We start from the raw sequence: 12,953 nt of genomic DNA on the forward strand, positions 1-12,953 counted from the left end.
ACCCCCTCCCCGTGTCCCTCGGGCTCCCCCCCCCGTTCCCCGCCCCCCCCCCCCACGCTGGGAAGGGGACACGGAGCCCAAGGTCACGGTGGGCTGGGAGCCAGCCTGGCAAGGACAGGACAATCCCGCCGGGGCCACCGGCTGCGGGGCTGCCCGGGGGGGACACGGGGACACGGCCGCGGCTGTCCCCACGCGCGGCGGAGCTGTGCCACCCCCAGCACCCCGCTCCGGAGGGAACAGCTCCCGGAGGCCGCTTCCAGCGGCTTCCCAGGTCGATCCGCGTGGAAAAGCGGCTGCCGGGAGGGGGGCCCCGGCGAGATTTTAGGGTGGATTTTGAATTAATGATCATTGGGGTTTTAATTAATTAAAGGAAGAGAAAGCAAGAAAAGCAAAGCTTTGATCAACAGCCCCCCCCCCCCCCCCCCCCCCCCGCGCTCGGGGGGCCCTGTTCCACGGCCGGCTCCCTGGGATTTCCCCTTTTCCCCCCTTTTTTTCCTTAAATAACCCCGGCCCAGCTCCTCGCCCACCCCCCACCCCTCCCCCGGCCCGCGGGGGGGGGGGTGCTGGGGGGGCTTTAGGGGGGTTTTGGGTCATTAACCCCTTTGAGCAGGTGGGGAAACTGAGGCAGGATGGGGAACCGCGGCTGGGGGGGGGGGGTTGAGGGGTCCCTAGGCCCCCAAACAGAGGGGGGGGGGAGGTTCAGGAGGTTTTTGGGGTGGGTTTTGGGGTGGGGGGCTGCAGCCCCGGCCCGTTCCTGCCGTGGCCCAGCAGCCCCAGCTCCCGACTGCTTTCGCTTTCCCCTGGCTCGCCCGGGGCACGCCCGGGGGGCCCCCCCAAAGTATGAACCCCCAGAGTGCCTGCCTCGCACTGGGACCCCCCCAAAATCAGCTGTGGAAACCCCCCCCGTGGGGCCGGGTGGGGGTAGGACCCCAACCCCCCCCCCCATTGTCCCCCACAAACTCAACAGGGGTTGGGTGACCCCTTGTTCCAGCCTGGCTGGACACCTCCCCTTCCTCTCTGCACCCCCAAAATCCTGCTGTGGCACAAGGGCGGTGGCCTCCCCCACCCTGGGGACCCCCCGGGAACCCCCCCCCAATTCCCAGCTGGCACCACCGAAACCTGGCACAGCTGCCAGGGGTGCAACGAGTTCATCCCGGGCTCTGCAGGACACCCCAGAGCCCTGGGGGACCCCAAAACAGCAGGAAAAGCCACACCGGGACCCCCCCAAAGCGGCACCACCTCACGGGACCCCCAAAAATGTCCCAGAAGGAGCCTGGAATTAGGGATGGCATGGTGCTGGTGTCACCCCCTGAGCCCCTGCATCGTTCACAGCACAAAATGCAAAATATTTTCCAATTTTGGGCCCAATTTGGATTTTTCCAGCCTCTCCCAGCTCCTCCTCACCCCAAATATTGAACACCCCTAAATATTTCGCCCCCCCCCCCCCTCCCAAATATTTCCAAGCTGATCCCAGGCAGGATTTAGGTCCTTGGATTCCACATCCATCCCGTCCGAGGCTGCCTCGTGCCAGGGTAATTCTGGTGTCTCCCGCTTCCACTGGAGGCAGCCGCTGGACAGCGTGGCCAGAGCATCCCCGGGAGAGCCAGCAGCAGATCCCAGAACTCCCGGAGGCAGCGCTCCCGGCCGGAATTCCGGCTCCAAAGGGGATTAAACCCACCCGGGGCACAACCGAGGAGAGAAACCGCCTGGAAATGTAAAGTGCCGTTTATTTATTATTCCCTCCCCCCCCCCCCCCATGATGAAAATATCGAGTTTAAAAAAAAAAATTAATTGCACCACCAAACTGCTCCATCCACGCTCTCCTCCTCCTCCTTTTCCTCCTCTTCCTCCTCCAAAACCCAGCACCAAAACCTATGGAAAACAGCCCGAAACTTGAGGAACCTTCCCCACTTCCCGCATAAAGTAAGAGGCAAAATCTGTCACATCGAGCACCTCACGGCTCCAGGGTGGCTTGGCCAGGCATGAGCTGAGCCAGCAAGCACAGACCCCCCAAATCTGGGGTGTTCCCCCCCCTCAAAACTGGGGTGTTCCTCCCAAAAATTGGGGTCTCCCCCCTTTGGGGACATGGTTGCCCTCCGGGCTAGACCCGAGCAGGGCAGCGCCTTTGTCCTGTGCTGGAAAACAGGAAAGGAAAAGGGATGAGAGATTTGGGGTTACCCAGCCCTGGTTGTTAATTTTGGGGGGCTGCCATGGTGGGACCCAGGGCAGGCAGGGGGATGGCAGCTGCCAGCCTGACTGGGTGCAAAACAGCCAAAGAAAGAAGGGAAACACCGAAAAATTCCCACCAAACTTCCCAAATCCTTATGGGGGGCTCAGGGGTTGCTGAGCCACGTGAGGGGAGCAGGGGAACGATTCACCCCAAAATCCACACGTGGTGGGAAATGAGGGGGTCGGGCCCTGGGGGGCTGCAAGGTCCTTGATGGGAGGGACAATCCAGGGGCCTTTGGATGAGGTGGCTTGGGCTGGGTGGATTCATCCCTGGCCAGGGGGCTCCGACAGGGAATCCTGGAGCTCTGCCACGTCCACAATGGCTGAGGCCACCCCAGGGATGGGCCGGAGGCAGCTGGAGGGGGAAAACTGCAGCCTGGAGGGGCTTCACCCCTCCCTGTGCCCCCAGATGGGATCAGGGAAGGGACCCAAATCCCGGGCACGGCCACCGGGAACAACCGGGCTCTGCCTCCACCTCGGCAGGGAAGGAAAACCCACGCTGTCCCCTCACCTGGACACCGAAAAGTGGGAGCCGTCCCCATCCCCATTCCCTCCCTCCTCACCCCGATGGATCCAGCCCCTCCCCTGAACATCCAGCGCGGGACAAGGCCGGGCTTCAGAACAACCGTTTAAAAAGCAAAGCAGGCAAACCCTGATCTCTGCTCTGCCCCACGCCCAGGGCCAGCCCAGAGCCCCCCTGTGTCCCCAGGCAGGGCGGTGACACCGCTTTGGGCCACCCGAGGCAGGGTTTCTCCATTCCTGACCCCGCTGATTCTCCATCCCAGAGAAGACCAGGGATGAGGCGAAGCATCAGCTGCCCAGCCCCTCATCCCCGCCCCACCCCACACCCCCGTCACCTTCTTTTGAACCCAAGTGAATACATTTCCAAAAATGAAAACAAAAAACAAACCAAAAAAAAAATAACCCCAAACTAAAGAAAAATCAACATAAGCAGCACCACAATTCCCAAGTGTCAGGAGCTCCAGAGCTGGAGCAGAGGCCTGGAACACCCCTGCATCCGAGGAACCAACCCCGCCGGGCAGCCCCGGACGATGGAGACGCTTCCGAGGGGCCGGAGCTTTGGGGGCCGGAGCTTTGGCGCTGGGCTCGGCGGGCTGGGAGGGAGGAAGGAGGGGCAGTTCTGCCGTGGAGGAGGAGAGGAAGCGGTGCCAGAGGCAGCGAGTGCCAGGCCGGGCTCACATGGCAGCTCGGGTGGGAGTGCTGGGCTGGTTCAGCCGCAGCGTCCGGCACAGCCAGCCCGCGAAATCCACCTCCTCCACCTCGGAGCGCTTGATGAACGTGTGGCTCTGCAAGCACAGGGAAAACACGGTCAGGAGCACCCCTGAGGAGCATCCCGGATCCCAAAAGCCAGCCCCGTGCTGTGGGATGTGCCCTGGAGAAGGGGGTAGATCTTGGTGCTATGGGAAAGAGGATTTGGGGAAAACATTTGATCCTTGCAGCCCTCCCCACCCTCCCAGGGAACAATTCCTTCCCAATATCCCATCCAGCCCTGCCCTCTGGCAGTGGGAAGCCATTCCCTGGGTCCTGTCCCTCCATGCCTTGTCCCCAGTCCCTCTGCAGCTCTCCTGGAGCCCCTTTAGGCCCTGCAAGGGGCTCTGAGCTCTCCCTGTGTCCTTCCCTTCTCCAGGTGAACATTCCCAGCTCTCCCAGCCTGGCTCCAGAGCAGAGGGGCTCCAGCCCTGGAGCAGCTCCGGGGCCTCCTCTGGACTCTCTCCAGCAGCTCCACATCTTCCTGCTGTTGGACCAGAGCTGGAGGCAGCTCTGCAGGTGGGGTCTCACCCGAGTGGGCAGAATCCCCCCTTTCCCTGCTGCCCAGGCTGGGGGATGAGCCCAGGACTCAGCTGGATCTCTGGAATGTGAGCACAGCTGGGATCCAGCCCTCAGTGCCGCCCTCCTGCCCAGCTGAGGAGCCAGGTTTGTCCTGTCCTCAGCAAAGCCTGGACAGGCTCCCAGCAGGGACCCATCCCTGCCCCTGGATCAAAGGGGGTCAGTCCCTCCCTCTGCCCGGCCCTCTCTGCTCATCCTGAGCTCAGCCTGGGACTTCCCAGCCTTTGGAGCAGGAGGGATGGGGCAGAGCTGGCAGAGCTGGTGCCACCCTGGTACAGGAGGAAAATCCTCTCCCCACTCACCATCAGCATCTTCAGATCTGCTCGTTCTGCTGGGTTTTTAATTAAGCTGAAATGAGAAGAACAAGAGAGCAAAGCCAGCGTGAGATTCCTCGTGGGGATCAGGCTGGAGAGGTCTCCAGCTTCAGCCAAAGCCACTCAGGATCCTGGGAGGGGCCCCAGCCCTGCCAGCCCAGCTCCCAGGGAGAGCTGCAGGATCCATCTCTCCCAGACTGTGGGGACAAACTGTGCCCTGCAAATGGAGAAGAGGCCCTAAAGCTTGGCAGGAATTTGGGATTTTTGTAATATCCAATCTCTGGCAGCTCTGGCAGCACCTTCAGGTGTCCCTGTGCCCACAGGGTGACTCAGCCCCAGGATCTGCTCCACCACCCCCCTGGCCAGGCTCAGATTTAGAAGGAGCTGGGATCCTGCTCAGCAGCCCCACAAATAAACTGCTTTTATTCCAACCCTTCCCGAGGCAGGAGCTCCCAGCACAATGTGGGATCAGGCAGAACACAGAGGGTGGAGCCGCAGAGCTGTCAGGGAGCACGTCCAGGCCTCCACCTCCAGCCAGGAGATGAAATCCTCACCATTTATTTACAAACTCCTGGAAATCTTGCGTGAAGACTCCACTCGGCAGCTTGGGAGGCGGCTGTGGAGAAAGAAGGGGTTCCTGCATCACTGCTGTGTTACTGTGCCAAAAATCAGTGCCAGCTGCAGGGTCAGTGAGCTGTGCCACCCTCATCCTCCTCATCCTCACTGACTTTCCAGCCAGGAAAACCCTTCCCTGCCATTCCTTCCCTGGCTGCTCCAGCTCGTCCTGCACCTGAGGGACCCCACACTGAACCCCAGCCAAAGCTGGGAAATCACCAAACATCCCAACCCTAAATCCAACCTCACAAATCCCAGCTCTGGCAACACCTACAGCTGATGAAACAATCCCAAAATGAGAATTGGGGTCAATTCCATCACCTTGGAAAGGGAAGCTGCTCTTTACACTTGTCCTTGCAAGTTGGGTAGGACAAGGGGGATGGCCTTAAGCTGAAGGAGGGAAGGTTTAGATGGGATATAGGGAAGGAATTCCTGGCTGGGAGCGTGGGGAGGCCCTGGAATGGATTTCCTAGAGCAGCTGTGGCTGCCCCTGGATCCCTGGAAATGTCCAAGGCCAGGTTGGAGCAGCCTGGGATCAGGGAAGGTGCCCTGCCCACGGCAGGGGTGGGACTGGATGAGCTTAGAGGTTCTTCCAACCCAAACCATCCTGGGATTCCATGACTAACAAACATTCCAGATCCCACCCTGACTCAGCAGAGCAGGGACATCCCTGTGGAACCTCCGGGAATCCCGGCAGAGCCTTGGGAGAACAAACACCCACCTCGTTAACGATGTAATCCAGCAGCTCAAAGATGGCCATGGCAGGCCTGGTGTCCATCCCGTGGCCTGGGGGGTGACACGACACAAACGGTGCTGAGAGGCTGCTCAGGGCTCAGTTTGGGGTGAAAAACACCCCTTTGGGGGAGTTCTTCTGGGAGAGGCTGAGGCAACTCCTGGGGGAACTGAGTCATGGTTAAAGAGAAATCAAGTCCATTCCCAAATTTTGGATTTCTTTCACCAGGCCTCCAGTCCAGATTTACTTCCCAGCTTGGAGTGTTTGGGCAGCACCAGATCATCTACTCTGGCTGGGGCAGCGCTTCCAGAGCCTTCTGCTCCCAAGGAAATGGCTCCAGCAGAGCCTCCCTGGAATCCCTGCGGTGTTTGGTGCTTCTGTGAGAGCTCCCAGCAAAGCTCTTCCCCAAAAGCTGCCTCAGGCCTGGCAGGAACCTGCTGGCAGCACAGACAAGGCCTGAGGACCACAAGGGCTGTGACTGTGCCCCTCAGAATGTCTTTTCCAAGGGATCCACATTCCAGCTGTGCCCACAGCACAGGGGGCTGAGCCTTTCTGTGGGACACAGGGGGGTCTAAGGAGCCCGTGGACTCTTCAACAGATCCCAAATCCATCCTGAGAGGCCCCTCCCCACGCTCCCACCTGAATTCCACAAACCTGTGGCGGGGCGGGTCCTGCCGGAGCATCGCCGTGGCTCCATCCGTGACTTTCCCTACAAACATTCCCACCACAACCTCCTCCAGAGCGGCTCTCCCAGCCGCACCAGCCAGATCCCAACCCCTTCATCCCCCATGGAAGTGTTGCTGCCAACGCACACCACAGCCCCTACCACTGACGGGGCGTCCTGGGGGCCTGGCCCGCGGCGAGATGCTGGGGGACTCTCCCTCCGCCCCGTCCACCACAGGACGGCCAAAAATTGCTTCCAGTTCCTTGGAGTCTGGCGGGGGGATTGGGTACCTTCCGATCGACAGCTCCACTAGGGACAGCCCCATGCTCCAGATGTCCGACTGCACCGAGTAGTGCGTGCCCTGCAGGCGCTCGGGCTGCGGGGAGAGCACAGGGCTGGGGTGAGGGGGGAGCAGGGACAGGCATGGGGGAATGGGGGGAATGGGGACAGGGATGGGGTGAGGGGGGAGCGGGGACAGGGATGGGGTGAGGGGGGAGCAGGGACAGGGATGGGGTGAGGGGGAATGGGGACAGGGATGGGGGAATGGGGACAGGGATGGGGGAATGGGGAATGGGGACAGGGATGGGGGAATGGGGACAGGGATGGGGGAATGGGGAATGGGGACAGGGATGGGGGAATGGGGACAGGGATGGGGGAATGGGGAATGGGGACAGGGATGGGGTGAGGGGGGAATGGGGACAGGGATGGGGTGAGGGGGAATGGGGACAGGGATGGGGTGAGGGGGGAATGGGGACAGGGATGGGGTGAGGGGGAATGGGGACAGGGATGGGGTGAGGGGGGAATGGGGACAGGGATGGGGTGAGGGGGGAATGGGGACAGGGATGGGGTGAGGGGGGAATGGGGACAGGGATGGGGTGAGGGGGGACAGGGATGGGGGAATGGGGACAGGGATGGGGTGAGGGGGGAATGGGGACAGGGATGGGGATGGGGGAATGGGGACAGGGATGGGGGAATGGGGACAGGGATGGGGATGGGGGAATGGGGACAGGGATGGGGGAATGGGGACAGGGATGGGGGATAGCAGCACCCAGGGCATGGGAATTGATATGGGATAATGGCACCCAGGGCACAGGGAATGGGGGGTGACATGGGATATTGACACTCAGGGTGACAGATACCCTGTGCTGAAATTACACGGATGAGACTCAAACTCCAGGGCCTAAAGGGGCTCCAAGGGAACTGGAGAAGGACTTTGGACAAGGGACAGGTCACAGGGAATGGCTTCCCACGGACAGAGGGCAGGGTTAGGTGGGATACTGGGAATAAACTCTTCCCTGTGAGAGTGGGGAGGCCCTGGCACAGGGTGCCCAGAGCAGCTGTGGCTGCCCCTGGATCCCTGGCAGTGCCCAAGGCCAGGTTGGAGCATGCTGGGACAGTGGGAGGTGTCCCTGCCATGGCTGGGGTGGCACTGGATGAGATTTAAGGTCCCTTCCCAGCCAAACCATTCTGGAATTCTGTGATATCCCAAAGGCCTCTCCATGGCAGCTCTCCAGGGAAAGGAGAGTCTCAGAAGGATCGTGTGCAATGGGAATGGAAAAGAAGGATGATGTGCAGCCAAAAAGCACTTGGAGCATCTCATCCACACTCCCAACTCAGCAGCATTCCCAGCTACTTCTCTTTGGGAGTCTGGAACAGCCAGCAGGAATCTATTCCTCCGTGTGATGAAATCTAAGGAACTCAAATTATTCATAAAAATGTATTTTCCTGCTCACTCCTGTTAACATCCAAGAGGAATCAGAGGAGCAGAAAATCCACTCGAGGTTATGGCCATTAAAAGAAAAAATGAGAAATAAATCAATCCATGCAAGTCATCCCCACTGGCAGCTCTGAGGCAGCTTGGAGCCAGTGCCCGGGAGAGAGGGGACAGGATTTTTAAATAGCCCCTGTCTAACTATAACTGCACTGGAATAACCATTCCCAAAATACAGGAGCAGCTCAGACCTCGGGATCCTTCCCTGGGAGGGAGGTGAGGCCCTGGCACACGTTCCCAGAGCAGCTGTGGCTGCCCCTGGATCCCTGGCAGTGCCCAAGGCCAGGTTGGACAGGGCTTGGAGCTGCCTGGGATCAGGGAAGGTGTCCCTGCCCATGGCAGGGGTGGAATGGGATGTGTTTAAAATCCATTCCAACCCAAAGCAATCCGGGATTCACTCCCACTGACTGATTCCAATTTGGCTTTAATTTCCCACTGGCCTGTCCCGAATCCCAGCTGCTCTGAACTGGTTTTACCCCCATTTACCCCCAGGGGAGGTGGGCTGGAGCAGCTCTTGTGTCCTCTCTGCACCCAGCTTTTGGACAGAGCTTTGCACACACAAAGAGAAGATGGTTTTGTACCCAGAAACACTTCCCAAAATAAAATGTGGAAGGATTTGTAGGACATGAAATGTTTTTCCTGGGAGGATCTGCATTTCCACACACACCACTGCTCGTCCTCAGAGGATCAGGAGCTCTCTGCTTCCAAAGAACTGGACTCACCCCAAAGTGAACCGGATGGGGATGGAAACAGAGCTGAGATGAACCCAAATTACCCAAAAACCCCATCTGAAAGGAACTTACAGACATGTAGGACCGAGTTCCCACAAAGGAGTTGGCCATGGAGTCAATGAGCTGCCCGCTGACCCCGAAATCACAGAGCTTAATCTCCCCTCGGGAATTCACCAGGATGTTGGAGGGTTTCACATCTGGGAACAGCGAGAGAGGGGACAGTGAAGGTGGCTCTGGGGGACACCTGGGGCTCCTGCAGTGCAGGTTGGGATTTTCAGGGCCCTGCTCTCACCTCTGTGCATGATTTGGTGCTTCTCCCGCAGATAGGCCAGGCCCCGCAGAACCTGCAGGAATCCAAAGGCTGGATGAGAGCAGGGCTGGGCAGGGAAGAGCTTTGCCCTCAGCTCAAGGGGAGCTGCCCCGCGGTGTCCACGTCCCTCAGGGTTTGCAATTTAGCCCCAATTCCATCACAGATTTTGGGTGAACCACCCAAAACTTCTCCCAAACCTCCTCGAGGTGAAGCCAACATTATCCAGAGGAAAAGGGGTTGGGAATATTTCGCCTCCCCTCTGGCCTCTTGGTCCAGGAGTGTGCAGAAAGCTTCCCAAGGCAGCCCAGGCGTTATTCCCAATCCCAGCAAATCCCCCCTGGAAGCCTGAGCAGCCCCATAACTCACCGCTATACTGACTTTGCCCAGGATTTCCTCAGGAATTCTTTTGGCTTCTTTCAGCACCTGATCCAAAGAGCCACCATCCTAAAATGAAGAACATGGGAATGACCAACATAGCAATTCCCAGCAGGAAAACGGAGCAGCTGGATGTACAGGGCAGCAAGTGAGGGATGAGCAGTACAGAGCATCCCTCAGCATGGAGCACACTCCTTTTCCAGCCAAAAAATGGGATATCTGGTGATCTGAGCTCAAGTTGATCACTGGGAACTGGTTTTTTACCAGCTCTGCTTCTTGCTGTTGGTTCTTTGCTTCCTTCCATCAGTGGAAATGCAAAGACGGTGCAGGTTTGGAGGAGGAACAACATCATTCTCCACCAGAAACAACAGAATCTGTTCTCTGAGCCTCTCAGCAGGCTCTGCAGAGCAGTGGGTTGGCAACATTTCCGCTTGGCCAGGCCCCAAACCTCTGCTTCCGCTTCCCAAAAGTCGCTGTCTCCCTCATTCCGATGCCTGAGCAGGAATGTGTGGCTCCCTCCAGGAGCAGAGTGGCCAGAGCAAGGAGCTGGCAGTGCCCCGAGCCACCCAGCTGGCAGGGAGAGGGGATTTGGGGGGGCCCAGGGGAGGGGCAGGGACTCACCATGTGCTCCATGCAGATGGAGATCTCCCCGTCGCTGTAGAAGGCCCCGTAAAACCCCACAATGTAGGGGGAATTGCACTCGTGCAGCACCTGCAGCTCCCGGATGATCTGGTTCCTGATGGCCGGTTTGATTTCCAAATGGATCAGCTGCCAGGAGAGAAAACAGGCAAGATGTGACCCCTGGAAAGTCAAAGAACTGATGGGGAGCCTGTGAGCAAGCCCTGAGTGCTGGGAAGAAATGAGATCTTCAAGGGAGGGGCTGCTTTGGAGCAGAATTGTTCCCGTTTGCAGACTAATATTAAGGATAAAGTGCCAGGAGACAGGGAATGGCTTCCCACGGACAGAGGGCAGGGTTAGGTGGGATATTGGGAATAAATCCCTCCCTGGGAGGGTGGGCAGGCCCTGGCACAGGGTGCCCAGAGCAGCTGGGGCTGCCCCTGGATCCCTGGCAGTGCCCAAGGCCAGGCTGGACATTGGGGCTGGGAGCAGCCTGGGACAGTGGGAGGTGTCCCTGCCATGGCAGGGGTGGCACTGGGTGGGATTTAAGGTCTCTCCAACCCAATCCCGTGTGGGATTCCACACTAAAGGCAGAGGGAGAGCTCTGTGCTGCCTCAGCCACGGAAGGCGCCGGGATTGCACCGGACACGGGTGGAAAGACGAGTCAGGAGTTTGATCTCAGCCCCTCTGACTCAGCAGACAGGAACATTTTCACAAGCTCTGGAGGTGTTGTAAGAAGGTGCTCCGAGATCAAGGAAACCACAGAAAAGAAAAAGCTCCTGTGAAGGTTCTGCACACGAACGAGCAGCAGCTTCTGGGGCTCCACGTGGGCTCGGAGCAGAGCGGGGAGGGAAACACCCTGGACTGGGGAAAGGTGGCCCTGCCCATGGAACTGGATGAGCTGTAAGGTCCCTTCCATCTCAAACCATTCCATGATTCCATGGTCCCAAGGAGGAGGAAGGGCAGTGGTTGTGCTGCTCCTGCCAAGCACATCCCCTTCCAGCAGGCACATGAAGCAGCTCCTGATTTTCTGCTCCGTGGCACCACAGTAGATGTTCCCAATGAAGCAAAGTCTGAGAGGAACCTCTGTCCCTGCCTGGAATGACCTTGGGATGTGTTAAATGGGGCTGAGGGATGTGTGTGCCAAGCCCATCCTTCCCACTACCACTTCCAGAGAGAATCCAACCAAATCCAACCCTCCCAGAGCCAGGGAGGGTTCCAGATGCTCCCCAGCATTCCCAGTCCCTTGTTACCTTCCGTGCCATGATGAGCCCTGAGGGTTTGTGCTGCACTTTGGTGACCACCCCGCCATTGCCAGCCCCCAGCTCTGAGATCCTCTCGAAGTCATCGTCCTTCAGCTCCCCCACTTTGGCTTTCTGGGTCAGGAAAGCTTCCAGGCGCTTCTTCTGCTGCTCATCCAGCTCCAGCTCCTCCAGCTTCTTCTGCAGGTCCACGAGGTTGGCCCTGGAGAGGGGAGGAGGAGATGGGAGACAGTCAGCACCAGGGAAAGGAGGGTTTAGTTTTTAGGGAAGTGGAGGGAAATGATTGAAAACCATCCCCTGACACATCCTGAGCCCCTGCCAACAGGATCAGCTGGACTGGGAGACCTGGAGAAGTCCCTGCCCAACACACACAGCCCCTCTGCAGAGGAGCTTTGGAGCAGTCAGGTGTTTTGGGAGAGCCAAGGAACAGAGAAAATCCGTCAGCCCTTAAAGAGGCAGCACCAGCAGCCGCTCCCTCTCGGGAAGCCAAGCTTGGCTTTGGCTGTGTAACATGAGAAGCGCTTTCCATGGGGTCCAGCAGCTCCTTTACAGCCCCCACCCCAAACCCTGAGCACAAAGGGGGGTCTGTGCTCCCCCAGCACCTGCTGCCGAGCCCCCGCTGCCTGTGCCAGCTCCAGCTGCTCTGTCCCAGTTGCTGCCACCCCCTTGTCCCCCCTCACCCACACCCAGGGGGACGTGTCGGGAGGGTCTCACCCCATCCCTTCCACCCAGAACCCCCACGTGCTCCCTCTCACCTCCTTCCACCCCACATGTCCCATCTGCCAAGCCCCGACTGCTGCCCCAAGTCCCCCCCAGACCCCCGGTCCCCATCTCAGCTCCAACCTTGGTCTCCAGTGCTCTTTTCCCCCTGCTCCAGGCCCGGACCCTGCACGCCCCTGCAAACCTGGGGGCCAGAGCAGCCTCCCCCTGCCCATCCCATCCCACCTGCCCCCTCGCCCACCCCTTCCAACCCTCAACCTTCCCCCCGGCTCTGGCTCCCTGACCCCTTACCTGCCCCACACACCCCAGACTGGGCCCATCCAGCCCCCCAGGCCTGTCCCAATTCCCCCGGGCCTTCCGTGGTCCCCCCGAGTCTGTCCCAGGTCCTCCCTCAGACCTTCCCAGGCCTTCCCAAACCTGTCCCAGTTCCCCCAGGCCTTCCCTGTCCCTCCCCACGCCCCCTGCCCGCCGTGTCCCGACTCCCCAGACCCGGTGCCCGCTCTGTCCCGGCCTCCCCAGTGTGCCCAGGCCCGGTGTCCCCGAGGCCCGGTGTCCCCCCCCAGGCCCCGCGTCCCCCCCCCAGGCCCAGCCCCGCTGCCGGGGCGGTCCCGGCCGGGCCTGACTCACTCTGCGGAGCCGTCGGGGCTGGGCCCCTCGGCGGCGCTGGGGGCGATGTTGAGGGCGGGCAGCACCGGCTTCCTCTTGGCCGGCATGGCCGGGCCGGGCCGCGCCTGCGGGGCCGGGGGGGCGCGGCCGGGCGCGG

At 59.9% G+C, this 12,953-nt stretch overlaps 1 protein-coding gene across 2 annotated transcripts; it reads right to left on the reverse strand.

Annotated features, from left to right (window-relative positions):
• Positions 1–3,145: 3,145 nt before the first annotated feature.
• On the reverse strand, positions 3,146–12,944 carry MAP2K2 (mitogen-activated protein kinase kinase 2). 2 transcript variants are annotated; one of them, XM_032092634.1, is made up of 11 exons: positions 12,818–12,944; positions 11,462–11,672; positions 10,212–10,358; positions 9,582–9,659; positions 9,198–9,249; positions 8,978–9,102; positions 6,566–6,779; positions 5,728–5,792; positions 4,946–5,007; positions 4,380–4,425; positions 3,146–3,536 (listed from the first exon to the last, which is right to left on the reverse strand). In XM_032092634.1, the coding sequence occupies exons 1-11, from the start codon at positions 12,901–12,903 to the stop codon at positions 3,426–3,428; spliced, it is 1,197 nt and encodes a 398-aa protein (XP_031948525.1). In that variant the 5' UTR covers positions 12,904–12,944; the 3' UTR covers positions 3,146–3,425. The 2 variants fall into 2 exon arrangements, with proteins under 2 accessions (XP_031948525.1, XP_031948527.1); XM_032092636.1 differs by lacking the exon at positions 3,146–3,536 and having other exon boundaries at positions 4,390–4,425; positions 6,552–6,779.
• Positions 12,945–12,953: the final 9 nt, after the last annotated feature.

Source organism: Corvus moneduloides, chromosome 28 (assembly GCF_009650955.1).
Source record: "Corvus moneduloides isolate bCorMon1 chromosome 28, bCorMon1.pri, whole genome shotgun sequence".
NCBI classification, from domain to species: Eukaryota; Metazoa; Chordata; class Aves; order Passeriformes; family Corvidae; genus Corvus; species Corvus moneduloides.